At 55.2% G+C, this 13,870-nt stretch overlaps 1 protein-coding gene across 2 annotated transcripts in view; it reads right to left on the bottom strand.

Moving 5' to 3' along the window:
* Nucleotides 1-5,394: 5,394 nt before the first annotated feature.
* Nucleotides 5,395-13,870, bottom strand: part of F10 (coagulation factor X) — a 28,427-nt gene continuing 19,951 nt past the window's right edge. Inside the window, exons 5-8 of one of the 2 annotated variants that reach the window (XM_002742546.7) lie at nt 13,597-13,728; nt 10,732-10,976; nt 7,386-7,503; nt 5,395-6,008 (exon numbers count right to left, since the gene is read on the bottom strand). In XM_002742546.7, the coding sequence (XP_002742592.2) occupies nt 5,407-6,008; nt 7,386-7,503; nt 10,732-10,976; nt 13,597-13,728 (1,097 nt within the window). In that variant the 3' untranslated portion in view covers nt 5,395-5,406. The remainder of the gene's footprint in view (nt 6,009-7,385; nt 7,504-10,731; nt 10,977-13,596; nt 13,729-13,870) is intronic. The other variant, XM_078335457.1, reaches the window with a different exon arrangement.

The following is a 13,870-nucleotide window of genomic DNA, read 5'->3' as shown; positions in this document are numbered from 1 at the left end:
GCTGGGGAGGCCTCAGGAAATTTACAATCATGGCACCTCTTCACAGGGTAGCAGCAGAGAGAATGAATGCAAACTTATAAAACCATCAGATCTCATGAGAACTCACTCATTATCACAAAAACAGCATGGCGGAAACCACCCCCATCATTCAATTACCTCCCACTGGGTCCCTCCCGTGACACGCGGGGATTATGGGAATTACAATTCAAGAGGAGATTTGGGTGGGGACACAGCCAAACCATATCAGCGCTTAAAGCCTGAAGTAAGAACCTGGTGTTTCATTTGCACTGTGTTAGGAAGATATTGAAGGGAACAGGAATTGACGTGGGAAGATTTGTGCTCTGAAGGGATCACCATGGCTGCTGTGTGGAGAACAGAACATTCCAGAGGAGTCAAAAGAGAAACTGCTGCTAGTCCAGGAGGGGGTGAGGGTGCAGCCATGCAGCAGGAAGCACGTTTGTAGTCTGGATGGCTTGTGAAGGGAAAGCTGATGGGATTCGTGATGAATTGGGCCGGGCAGCATGGCTTTAAGGTTTGGGCTGAGCGATTCGGAGGATGGCGGTGCATGTGCTGAAGTGGCCAAGCTCCCGGACGGCGGAAGGAGGCGAGGTTTGGAGAATTCGAGGTGTCTGTGAGAAGTCTAGGTGGAGACGGGAGTGGGAATCAGAGAAGCTGCACTCGCAGTGGAGACTCAGGTGGTAACAGATGAAATGACAGCATTGTCAGTATATAGATTTTGATTGATTGAATGAAGCTCAAAAGTGGCAAAACTTAAAGGATTCTGTGTACAATTTTGTTAAAGTGGGAACAGAAGGAAACTAAGAAGCTGACAGCCTTGAGGAAGAGGGCATGCTGGCGGATGCACCGAGGCTGTGAAGTTTGCTCTAAAAAGCTGGGAAAAGAAAACAAATTAAAGTTGATCTTTAGTGAGCAAGCTAAAATAATTTCAAAGCCAGAAGTTGACCTAGGATAGATCTTGGGTGAATTGCACCAGCCTGGCAATCTTTACGTGGCCTTCTCTTAAGAAAAGGTGACTTTTTTTGTGAAAATATATTCCTACTTGGAAATTTGTGTACTTTAAAAATACTTCTGCTGGATAATTTAAAAACCATAAATATCTGCTTAGAAATGGAAAGGCAGACAGGGGACATGCATATTTGATCAATAAATGTTAATGAGGCACGTCCTATGTGCCGGTCGTGGGTGTCTGAGCTGCAAGCTCTTCCCTCATGGACCATTTTAGTCCACGGGGGCTGCTGTAACAAACACCTCACAGTGGGTAATTTACAATAAACAAAAACTTATTGCTCACAGTTCTGGAGGCCGGAAGTCCAAGATCAGGCGCCAGTAAATTCAGTGTGTGGTGACAGACCATGATTCATCGACGTGTCCTTGGATGGTGGAAGGGAGGAATATGTGTGCTCCCTGGGGCCTCTTTTGGGAGGGCAGTCATCCATCCATGAGGGCAGAGGCCCCCCAGAGGCCCCACCTCCTAGTGCTATTGCACAGAGGGTTAGGTTTCAATATGAGTTTTGCAGGGTGATATGGTTTGGCTCTGTGCCCCCCACGCAAATCTCACCTTAAATTGTAATAATTTCCACAGTCAAGGGCAGAACCAGGTGGAGGTGACTGAATCGTGGGATGGTTTCCTCCATGCTGTTCTCCTGCTAGTGCATTCTCATATGAGGGGTTCCCCCTTCGACTGGCACCCATTCTCTCTCCTGCTGCCTTGTGAAGAGGTGCCTTCTGCCATGATCGTAAATTTCTTGAGGCCTCCCCAGCCATGTGGAACTGTGAGTTGATTAAGCCTCTTTTCTTTATAAATTAGTCTCAGGTATTTCTTCATGGCGCCGTGAGAACAGACTAAAACAGGAAGACACCAACATCGAGGCCACAGCTGTGACTGACCATTGTTGTATGTGGACTGACGGTGCTGTGTGCGGACCAACCAGGCTGTGTGCGGACCGACCGTGCTGTGTGCGGACCGACCGTGCTGTATGTGGACTGAGTGTTGTACGTGGACTGAGTGTTGTACGTGGACTGAGTGTTGTATGTGGACCGACCGTGCTGTATGCGGACCGACCGTGCTGTATGTGGACTGAGTGTTGTACGTGGACTGAGTGTTGTACGTGGACTGAGTGTTGTACGTGGACCGACCGTGCTGTATGTGGACCGACCGTGCTGTGTGTGGACCGACCGTGCTGTATGTGGACTCACCGTGCTGTATGTGGACTGACCGTGTTGTATGCGGACCGACGGTGCTGTGTGCGGACCGACCGTGCTGTCTGCGCACCGACCTTGCTGTGTGCGGACTGACCGTGCTGTATGTGGACTGACCGTCTTGTGTGTGGACCGACGGTGCTGTGTGCGGACTGACCGTGTTGTACGCAGACCAACCGGGCTGTGTGCGGACCGACCGTGCTGTGTGCGGACCGACCGTGCTGTATGTGGACTGAGTGTTGTATGTGGACCGACCGTGCTGTATGTGGACCGACCATGCTGTGTGTGGACCGACCGTGCTGTGTGTGGACTCACCGTGCTGTATGCGGACTGACCGTGTTGTATGCGGACCGACGGTGCTGTGTGCAGACCGACCGTGCTGTCTGCGCACCGACCTTGCTGTGTGCGGACTGACTGTGCTGTATGTGGACTGACCGTCTTGTGTGTGGACCGACGGTGCTGTGTGCGGACTGACTGTGTTGTCGGTGCTGTGTGCAGACCGACCGTGCTGTCTGCGCACCGACCTTGCTGTGTGCGGACTGACCGTGCTGTATGTGGACTGACCGTCTTGTGTGTGGACCGACGGTGCTGTGTGCGGACTGACGGTGTTGTATGCAGACCGACCGGGCTGTGTGCGGACCGACCGTGCTGTGTGCGGACCGACCGTGCTGTATGTGGACTGAGTGTTGTACGTGGACTGAGTGTTGTACGTGGACTGAGTGTTGTATGTGGACCGACCGTGCTGTATGTGGACCGACCGTGCTGTGTGTGGACTGACCGTGCTGTGTGTGGACCGAGTGTTGTACGTGGACCGAGTGTTGTATGCGGACCGACCGTCCTGTATGCGGACCGACCGTGCTGTGTGCGGACCGACCGGGCTGTGTGCAGACTGACCGTGCTGTATGTGGACTGACGGTGCTGTATGTGGACTGAGTGTTGTATGTGGACTGACCGTGCTGTATGTGGACTGAGTGTTGTATGTGGACCGAGTGTTGTACGTGGACTGAGTGTTGAATGCGGACTGACCGTGCTGTATGCGGACCGACCGTGCTGTATGCGGACCGACGGTGCTGTGTGCGGACCGACCGTGCTGTGTGCGGACTGACCGTGCTGTATGCGGACCAACGGTGCTGTGTGCGGACCGACCGTGCTGTATGTGGACTGACCGTGTTGTATGCGGACCGACGGTGCTGTATGCGGACCGACGGTGCTGTATGCGGACTGACTGTGCTGTGTGTGGAACGACCGTGCTGTATGCGGACTGACTGTGCTGTGTGCGGACTGACTGTTGTATGTGGTGACTTAATTTTCTCATCTGTCTTCTCAAAGATGTCACCAACAATTCTACCACAACAAATTGTACAAACATTAAGATTCACCTTGTTCCACTCAACGTCAGCAGCTCTCATATGAGTAATCATCCCCCTCTCACCCTCTTCTGTTCTGAAAAACCAACCAACCGACTTTTTCCGTTGACTGGTTTACTTTCCTTCTGTATTCCTTCCTTTAGGGCCTTTGTCGTGTCCTTCAGATGTTGGGGTGTCCTCTGTGGGGGTCCCCAGCTAAATCAGCTGACCCCACAGCTTTGTGTGGAACCTGAAATGAACAGCCTATGGAGAACCTGCTCATTGAATACTTCGATCTCGCAGCAGTCCCTATTTAATCACCATGTTCAATCAACCCCAGGACCTGTGTTTTAGGGTTCAACATCCCTGAATTGGGATTCACAGCAGTTGTGTTCTAATGTCAGCCTGGACAAGGTCAAGTTCTTCCTGAAGGGTTTGTACTTTATGGTGCCCCCTGGGGGCACTGCCACTTTGGAATCTCTTTAAAAAATGACAGTGACGGTGGGTTTCATTTGTAAATTTTCCCGCAGAGTTCTCTCTGGTCCCCACTCAAACTTTGATTTCCAGAAACAGGAGTTCAAGGCCAGGGTTTGCCTCTGGGGCCCTGAAGACCATGGTGCTGCCTAGGAAATCCTGCCTGACACCGTGCTGGCTCCGAGGCAGAAGGCTTTTCTCTAGGAAGGGCCAGGGTGGACCCAACAGCCAGCTCCACAGAGGAGGCCTCAGAGCAGGCAGGCCAGGAACGCCTCCCGCCCACCCTCCTCAGACCGTTTCTAGGAAGTCGAACACCCGTCCACTTTGATTTTCCCGAACCTCGTGACATCTGTTTACCAGCAGTTTTGCCCAGCTTATGACTTTTTTTGGGTGTTTCTGTACTAGCACTGTTGAACTTTGCCTGGGGATATTACACAAGACGCAAACTGTAAGGGACGTTTGGGAGACATGCGCAGGCCTTGTCTGGAGCCTTTTCTGTTTACTGAACGTTCATCTGGTTTTCATGGCATTTAACTTGAGGCCTAGGGACAGTCCAGATTGCAGCAGGCGAGGACTCAACATCGCACCTGAGGAGAGAAGGGGGAGCCCCCCGAAGCCTCTCTGGCCATGCCACTAGCACTGCTCAGCTCCTGAGGAGCTCCAGAAGCTTCCAGAAGCTCCTGGCCAGTTTCACCCCAGAGACTGATTTCAGTGGTGGGCTGTGGCCTGGATGCAGGCAAACCAGAGCCCCCAGGGGGTCCTAAGGGTGGCCAGGGTGGGGCCCACTGTGTGGGGTCCTGGTCGCCACCTGGTGAGCAGCTCACCCTCCCGGGGATGCCCATGCACCCCCACCATGCAAGCCTTACCTGGGGTGGGGCCTGGCATGGTGCAGTTGAAGAGCACCTGGTTGTTCAGGTTAATGTGAAGTGTCCGTGCCAATGAGAAGCTTTCTGGACATTTCCCTACCAGGGAGTCTGCGTGTCATAGGCGGTCACCAGGGACGTGTCTAATTCCATGGAGAACAAGAGAGACTAGGCCAGGTGAGGGGTCTTGGGGAGGCCGAGCCAGCGTGTGGGGCCCTCCTGACCCCACAGGGCCTGCACAGGCTCCCGCCTGCCTCTGAGCATGACCCAGACACAGGAAGGTGTGTGGGGACAAGAACAGCCAGGGCCGCCACAGCACAGCATCATCTCTGCAGCCTCCCCCATCCCGTCCCCACAGAAGAGAACATTCCCTGGAGAAATCTCCAGGCTGGCTGGGAAGGGTGGAGCTGGGGCTCCAGACACTTCATCTTCCCACCTCGACAGGGTGGGAGAAGCCAGGGCGAGGCGGCAATGGAGAGACAGACCAGGCCTTGAGTGGGATCTCACTTTAATGGAGAGGATGTGTTGACCCCCAAGACCTGGCTCTCGGCCTTGGCCACGCCCCTCGTTTTCATGGACCTGTCGATCCACTTGAGGAAGCCGGAGACCTTGGTGTAGATCCCATACTTCCCCTTCCGGGCACAGCCCTCCCCCCAGCTGATGATGCCTGTCACGAAGTAGGTGTCCTTGAAGCGGGTGACGTGGGGGCCCCCACTGTCCCCCTGGCAGGCGTCCTCCTGCCTGGCTTCGTAGCCGGCGCAGAACATGTTCTGGGTGATCGTGAAGCTGCTGGAGAGCTTGCAGGTGTTGCGGTCCACGTAGGGCACCTCGAGGATTTTGAGTGTGGTGGACTGCCGGCCCTTTTCGTGGGTGCGCCCGAAGCCACTCACGATCCCCGTCTTCTGCGTCATCAGCGTTGACTCGGCCCAGTCCCGCGCGGGGAGGCAGGCGGGTGCCACGTTCATCCGGAAGGTGATGGGCGTCTTCAGCCGGAGCACGGTGATGTCGAAGTCGTAGGTCTCTATCGAGAACCGGTTGTGCTTGATGATCACCTCCACCTCATGCACCGTCTCGCCGCCCTCCTCCTTCTCTGTGTCCCGGTCCCCTGGGAAGATGGCAGGACAGCGCTCAGCGCAGCCTGGACGTGCCTCTGCACATCCTTTGCTTTTCAAGGGAGTTATGTTTTTTCTGATTAAAAATGGCATGTGGTCACTTTGGGAAATTTAAAAAAGATAGGAAAGTGCAAAGCAACAAATAAAAACCACCTTCAGCCTCGCTACCCAGGACCCCACTGGTCACGTCTCACAGTTTACTTCTTCTGATGACCATCCCTCCCGTGCCCCTTGACCGGTGCATCCTCAGTGCCAGTCCTGGGCACCAACCAGGTGTCCCAGGGCCAAAGGCTTGGAGTCCCAGACCCAGGCTGTGCAGTGTGGCCGCCGGCCGAGAGAGTGAAACAGTTGTGCCGTGAGTGTAAAATAGTCTTAGAATGAAAGAAAACGCGCAGAATGTCTTATTACACCTTTCACAAGCACACACATGGGAAAAATAAGATTTTCAACATGTTGAGTTAAATAAGATATATTATGAAAATCTAATATATGTCAGATTATAAAATCTGATGCACACACACACATATATTTGTTTTCTTTTGTGTTTTGAGACAGTTTTGCTTTGTTGCCCAGGCTGGAGTGCAGTGGCATGATCTCGGCTCACTGAAACCCCCACCTCCTGGCTTCAAGTGGTTCTCCCGCCTCAGCCTCCTGAGTAGCTGAGATTACAGGTGCCCGCCACCACGCCTGATTAATTTTTGTATTTTTTAGTAGAGATGGGGTTTCGCCATGTTGGCCAGGCTGGTCTCGAACTCCTGACCTTGCCTTAGCCTCCCAAAGTGCTGAGATTACAGGCCTGAGCCACCATGCCCAGCCTGTTTTTTGTATTTTATAATGTATAATAGAACATTTAATGTTATAAAAATATCAATTTACATATATCACTTGCATCTGTGGCTTGTGTTAGGTTTGTGCTGAACAGCTCTAGGGTCTAGAGGACAAAGACAGATGTGAATGAAACAATCCCACACACACAGAAACAGAAGAGACAGAGGTGCTTGGTGGCCAGAGTATGTTGAACAGAGAGGGAGGTCTGGAAGGCTCCCAGGAAAACACACTGAAACACAGAACATTAGCTGGGCACGGAGGCCCAGAGACCTGGGACCCAGAGACTCGAAGACCCGAGACCTGGACACCAGCGGGAGAAGGGCTGGGCTGGGTCCCCTTCCCATCCCCATCTTCCTCTGTCCTCTTCCCCTTCCTCTGCTTCCTCATCTTTGTCCCCTGTGAAACGCCCCTAACCCCACAAATAGGATTTCAGGATTTTAACTAGTGCTCCCAGGAAATTCTATCAGCTCTAGTGGTCTCTGTCAAGCAGACAGTGACTGTGCCCCCCTCCACAGCCCCGGGTGCTGTTGGGTGTCACTTACCTACCCTCACCTTGAATCTCTTGGCTTGGTGGAGACAGTGGGCTGCAGTGAGGACATAGAACTCGCTCAGGATGGTGCCACCACAGAACCCCTCGTTTTCCTCATTGATGAGCAGAGCCTGTGACAGACGTGACAGGCTCGGTGTGGCTGGGCAGGGCAGACAGGTGGTGCCCAAAAAGAGGCCAGCTCTTCAGGTGGCACTGCCCGGCCCTGCCCATGCCAGCCTGTCCTCTCCGGTCTCTTGCTGTCCACCCGAGGACAGCTCCTTGTCCATCTCTTTGCTCCACCTGCGCGACATACTCACTCAATCATCTTTTCTTCCTTCCAAACCCATCACAGCATTCTCTAAAGTCTCACGCGCAGAGTGCATCTGTCCATGCTTTGGAGAAGACGCTCACTGTGGGAGCAGCCTTTTCTGTCTCCATGGCAGGATTTCTACCCGCGACCAGGAGGCTGTGCAGAAACGTCTGCCGAGACCGGTGCACCTGCCTGGGGTCCCGACGGTTCAGCAGGGCAAGCCCATCCCCCATGGGCATGGATGCCTCCACCCCAGGTGACTTCTTGGGGATCCCCGTGGCAGCTCCTGTGAGGGGTCCCTAGGGACTGAGCATGGACCAGGGTGCCCCACGCTGTCCCCAGGGAGCTGGACTTACAAGTTTGGAGCCTGGGATAGTTTGGCTTTCTTTTCTCGGAGGAGTTTCCTGTCCTGAGATAGTGGGTGGGCGCATGTGAAGGCCAGTGAAACTGACTACTGACGACACCCAGTCTTAAACGATTTCTTAAAATGTTCACGGCTAGAAAAGGGGTCATGTTTTTGCCTCTTTTCTTGAACTCCTGACCTCAGGTGATCCACCCACCTCGGCCTCCCAAAGTGCTAGGATTACAGGCGTGAGCCACCTCACCCGGCTGTTTTTGCCTCTTTTTTGCATAATTTATCAACTCATTATCCAGCTGACATAAGGGAAAGTCAGGCTTTCTAAGAAATGAACACCAACCGTTCTTCCTAAAGATGCAGATGAGGCCACTTGCCAAGACTCGAACCAGGAGACAAGAATCACAAACCTCAACAGACTCAGCCAGGGGCCCTCTGAGGAGCCCTTCAAGGTGCTCCGACCTGCCGCGCTGCCCGGGACCCCCTCAAAACCCTGCCTGGGGCTCCAAGTCCAGCTCACCAGCCCCACAGGAGGCTTTTACTGCTCATCCCAATGGAGCCTCAGTGGGGTCTCCTGTATCCCAGTTCTTTCCCCAGACACACAGTGCCTGGGATTGGGAGGATTTGGGTCTCAGCTCCCTAATAGGTTTAGACTTCTGTGTGTCAGAAGAGGGGCTTTGCAGTTTCATATCCCATGTACACAGCACCCAGCTCAGTGCCTGGCACGTAGAAAGCCCTCAACAAACATGCGTCACGTGGAGGAGGGGTCAGAGCCGCTTCAGCGCTTCCCTCTTGCTCAGCTCTTTATAATTAGACAGAGGGTCCCTCCACAGGGCCTGGGGTGGAGGAAGCCCCAGGGGAATTCCCGAGGGTGCTGGCGGCTCTGAGGTTCTTGCTTGTAGGAGAGGACATTCTGGCTTTGGGCATTGAAAATTCAAGTCCAGGCCGGGCGCGGTGGCTCATGCCTGTAATACCAGCACTTCAGGAGGCCGAGGCGGGTGGATCACGAGGTCAAGAGATCGAGACCATCCTGGTCAACATGGTGAAACCCCATCTCTACTAAAAATACAAAAAATTAGCTGGGCATGGTGGCGCGTGCCTGTAATCCCAGCTACTCGGGAGGCTGAGGCAGGAGAATTGCCTGAACCCAGGAGGTGGAGGTTGCAGTGAGCCGAGATCACGCCATTGCACTCCAGCCTGGGTAACAAGAGCGAAACTCCGTCTCAAAAAAAAAGAAAAGAAAATTCAAGTCCAAGTGAGGACTGCAGAGAAAATACAGGATGCCCAGTGACATGATTTGGCTGCATCCCCGCCCAAGTCTCATCTTGAACTGTAGCTCCCATATTTCCCATGTGCTGTGGGAGGGACCTGGTGGGAGGTGAGTGAATCACAGGGGCAGTTTCTTCATACTGTTCTCGTGGTAGTGAATAAATCTCACGAGATCTGATGGTTTTATAAGGGAAAACCCCTCTCACTTGATTCCACCATGTAGGACGTGCCTTTCGCCTTCCGCCAGAATTGTGAGGCCTCCCCAGCCAGGTGGAGCTGTGAGTCCATTAAACCTTTTCTTTATAAATTAGTCTCAGGTATGTCTTTATCAAATCTAATTCAGTTAGATATGAATCAGATAAACAGAAAATACTTTTTAGCATAGGTATGCTTCATGCAATACTTGAAACATACTTACTCCAAAAGTATTTCTTGTTTATGTGAAATTGAAATTTAATTGAAGGTCTTGTGTTTTCATTTGTTTAATCTGGCAGCATTAGTCTAAATCAACAATCCAAGATTAGGCCCTGGTATGGAGGCTCACACCTGTAATTCCAGCACTTCGGGAGGCCGAGGAGGGTAGATCACATGAGGTCAGGAATTTGAGACCAGCCTGACCAACATGGTGAAACTCTATTAAAAATAAAAAAAAATAGCTGGGCGTGGTGGGCACCTGTAATCCCAGCTACTTGGGAGGCTGAGGCATGAGAATCACTTGAACCCGGGAGGTGGAGGTTGCAGTGAGCTGAGATTGCACCATTGCACTCCAGCCTGGGTGACAGAGCAAGGTACTGTGTCTTAGTAAAGAAAACCTCAGAGTGATTTTCTTTCTACCTTTGAAAATAAGTAGATGTGTTTTTCTCCAAGGTACTCTCTGTTTCCATAGGACTTAGGTGTCTGGGTAAAAATATTTCCGAAATTAAAAATGAAGTGAGGACATGGACTCTCCCTGCCTCCATCAAACAGAAGAGGAAATGGAGGCCTCACCCACCCCCTCACCCTCCTCCTGCCCCCTGGCAGCTTGGGTGGCTCCCAGGCTTCAGCCCTGTCTCCTTTTGGTGTAGGGAGGTTTGAGGGCACTTGAGGGCATGGCTACGCCTTCTCCTTCTTTCCTCTCACAGGACAGCGTCATCCTGGGCACGCCACATGCAACCGTAGAAACGCCTGGTGGGGTGGGGGTGAGGGGGCGTGGACTGGACCCAGCGTCTCCCTTAGCCCCGGCTGCTCCCTGTGGAGCTCACAGCCTCCTCAGCCACCTGGAGGGAGGGATAGGCAGGCAGGCTTGGGTGGCAGAGCCCCTCTGTCCTAGTGCGGACCACTGCCTTCCCGGATTGCTACTCCCAGAGTGTGGGGTTGGCCTCCCCGAGGTGCACAGTGGGTCGGGTGGTCTGACCAGAAAGCCTGAGGGGCTGTCACCACTGCTACCTGCCAGGGACACTCCCCATCCTTGCATTCCCGGCCACCCACGATCCTGACGAGGTCGTTGTCCTCCCCCTCGGGCTGCGTCTGGTTGAAGCCCAGCAGGTCGAAGGGGTTCTCGGTGGGGTCCAGGTCGCTTGTGTTGTTTGGTGGCAAGGTGACGGTGTCGGGGGTTTCCCCGCTGCTGTTGGTGGCCTGGGCCACTGACCTCTTCCTGCGTTCCAAAGTAAGTTTCCCACAGGGGTAGGGCCCTGAAAGAAAGGACAACCAGGGCCTTCAGCACAGCGAGAGGCTCCCCACACCTGCAAGGCTCAGCTGTGGGGGAAAAATCAGACAGCCGGAGGCAGCAGTGTGGGCACCCAGAGGGTTGAGGGCTTTGCGGGGAGCTCCGGGTCGGTAGGGGTTGGGTTTGCAGGTGAGCGCAGCTGTCCGAGCATTGGCTTCCCCTCAAGTAACAGCCTGGCAGCAGCCCAGGCAGCAAGGGCAGTGTGGGCATCTGCGATTTGCCTGGAAATGCACCAAGAAGTTAAGAAGGCTTGGTGGGTGGAAGGACAGACAGCCAGACAGCGGGGGGTGGGGGGGTGTTTCTGAGTGGGATGAAAGCATTAGCAGGTGGGGGAAGGCAGGGGTGTGGGCAGCAGGTGGAGGAAGGCAGGGGTGTGGGCAGCAGGCGGAGGAAGGCAGGGGTGTGGGCAGCAGGCGGGGGAAGGCAGGGGTGTGGGGAGCAGGCGGGGGAAGGCAGGGGTGTGGGCAGCAGGCGGGGGAAGGCAGGGGTGTGGGCAGCAGGCGGGGGAAGGCAGGGGTGTGGGGAGCAGGCGGGGGAAGGCAGGGGTGTGGGCAGCAGGCGGGGGAAGGCAGGGGTGTGGGCAGCAGGTGGGGGAAGGCAGGGGTGTGGGGAGCAGGCGGGGGAAGGCAGGGGTGTGGGCAGCAGGCGGGGGAAGGCAGGGGTGTGGGCAGCAGGCGGGGGAAGGCAGGGGTGTGGGCAGCAGGCGGGGGAAGGCAGGGGTGTGGGGAGCAGGCGGGGGAAGGCAGGGGTGTGGGCAGCAGGCGGGGGAAGGCAGGGGTGTGGGCAGCAGGCGGGGGAAGGCAGGGGTGTGGGCAGCAGGCGGGGGAAGGCAGGGGTGTGGGCAGCAGGCGGGGGAAGGCAGGGGTGTGGGGAGCAGGCGGGGGAAGGCAGGGGTGTGGGCAGCAGGCGGGGGAAGGCAGGGGTGTGGGCAGCAGGCGGGGGAAGGCAGGGGTGTGGGGAGCAGGCGGGGGAAGGCAGGGGTGTGGGCAGCAGGCGGGGGAAGGCAGGGGTGTGGGCAGCAGGTGGGGGAAGGCAGGGGTGTGGGGAGCAGGTGGGGGAAGGCAGGGGTGTGGGCAGCAGGAGAGGAGAGGAGAGGAGAGGAGGAAATGGGCGGCAGGGGGCACAGCTCAGCTGCTTATTTGCAGTGCTCCTGCAGGGTTTGAGGGGCTCTGGCGAATTCACCAGCTGCAGGTGCTGTCACCCCCAAACCCCTGCAGGCCTCAGCTCTGCCCATGTGTGCAATCGCTACCCTTACAAGTTCTGAGTTCATCCATTAGGTGGAACTAAACTTTTTTTGTTTGAGATGGAGTCTCGCTCTGTCTAGAGTGCAATGGTGCCATCTCGATTCACTGCAATCTCTGCCTCCAGGGTTCAAGTGACTCTTGTGCCTCAGCCTCCCGAGTAGCTGGGATTACAGATGCCCACCACCACACCCAGCTAATTTTTGTATTTCTAGTAGAGACAGGGTTTTGTCATGTTGGCCAGGATGGTCTTGAACTGACCTCAGGTGATCCACCCGCCTCAGCCTCCCAAAGTGCTGGGATTACAGGCGTGAGCCGCTGCGCCCAGCCTGAACTTTTTGCACTAGGAAGTAGTTTCCCTCATTTTATTTTCAAACATCACACTTGGTTTTAAGTGAATTTGTGATTATTTCTAGAATTTAAAAATGTTCATACGTATGTCAAGAAATGACTTCAGGGTGCTCGGGAGTGACCTGTGTCTGGAGCGGACAGTCATGGCGGTCGCAGGCAGGATGCAGTCTGGGGCTGAGCTGCGCCTGAGGCCAGAAGGTGAGCTGGGTTACCAGGCTCTTGAAAAGGCTGGCCTGGGCCTTTGCATTTTGATGCACCCCTGGGTGAGGCTGAAGCTGTGGGCGTGGCTGGCTATGAGTGGGAATGGGGTCACTGTGCAAAGAGCGGCTGTGATGCCTGGGACTCGCCTTCGAGGGCCCCACCTGTGCAGAAGCGCCCACAGCCAGGCAGGCCCGGCGCAGGCGATGCCCACAGGGTCAGGACAAGGAGGCTTGTCCCCGCCCTGCCCAGGCCCCGGTCTGTGCTGTACTCACTGCCCTCTGGGCACCTGTTGTCCACTTTCATCAAGGAAAAGAAGAAATAAGTTCAATCAACAGTGGTTCCGGAAAAGCAATCTCAGAGGCTGAGTGTCCTCTGGCCCCACCCCAGCCCCGCTCCTTAGCTCCAGTTCCTCGGGCCACCTCTGCCCCTCGTGTGCCCTGGTGCTCTGGGCCTGTGGTCCCCCCAGCTCCCTGGCATAGGTGGATCCCCCCCAGTCCTAAGGGAGACTGAGGGCCTGTGGTGGGCCAGGGGTCACCCAGGCACTCAGGCCAGAGTGTTGGTCCCATTTGTCAGACGAGGAAGCTGAGGTTAAACAGCACATCTGGTGCACAGAAATAATCGGTCTGTTTCCAAACCTTGTGGTCTTCATGTTTGGCCACCTGAGCCCAGAGCCCAGGACTCAATCTTGCCCTCCTGGTGCTGCTGTCACCTGCCAGGCCCACCCAGAACATGCCTATGTCCCTGCCCCACCCCCATCGGCAGCTGGTGGCTGTGGCCCAGCGTGCCTCCTACCTGTGGGAATGCAGGCCTTCCCATCATCAGCCAGGATGTACCCACTGGCACAGGAGCACACCACTGAGTTCTGCTCCTCGTGGCAGAACTGGTCACAGTCCCCATTGTCCAGACTGCAAAGCTTCCGTGTGACTGCAAGAGACAGGCATGTTGGCTCTGGGGTCGGCTGGCTGGGGACATGGAGGCTGGGCTGGCCCAAGGTTGCCGGCTACCTCCACTTGTCTTTCTGCCATAAAGTGGCCACTGGGCTAGAGCGAGGGGCCAGAGCCAGGCA

Source organism: Callithrix jacchus, chromosome 1 (assembly GCF_049354715.1).
Source record: "Callithrix jacchus isolate 240 chromosome 1, calJac240_pri, whole genome shotgun sequence".
Lineage (NCBI taxonomy): Eukaryota > Metazoa > Chordata > Mammalia > Primates > Cebidae > Callithrix > Callithrix jacchus.
The sequence above is the reverse complement of the archived record's forward strand: the minus strand, read 5'-3'. Positions and strand labels throughout refer to the sequence as shown.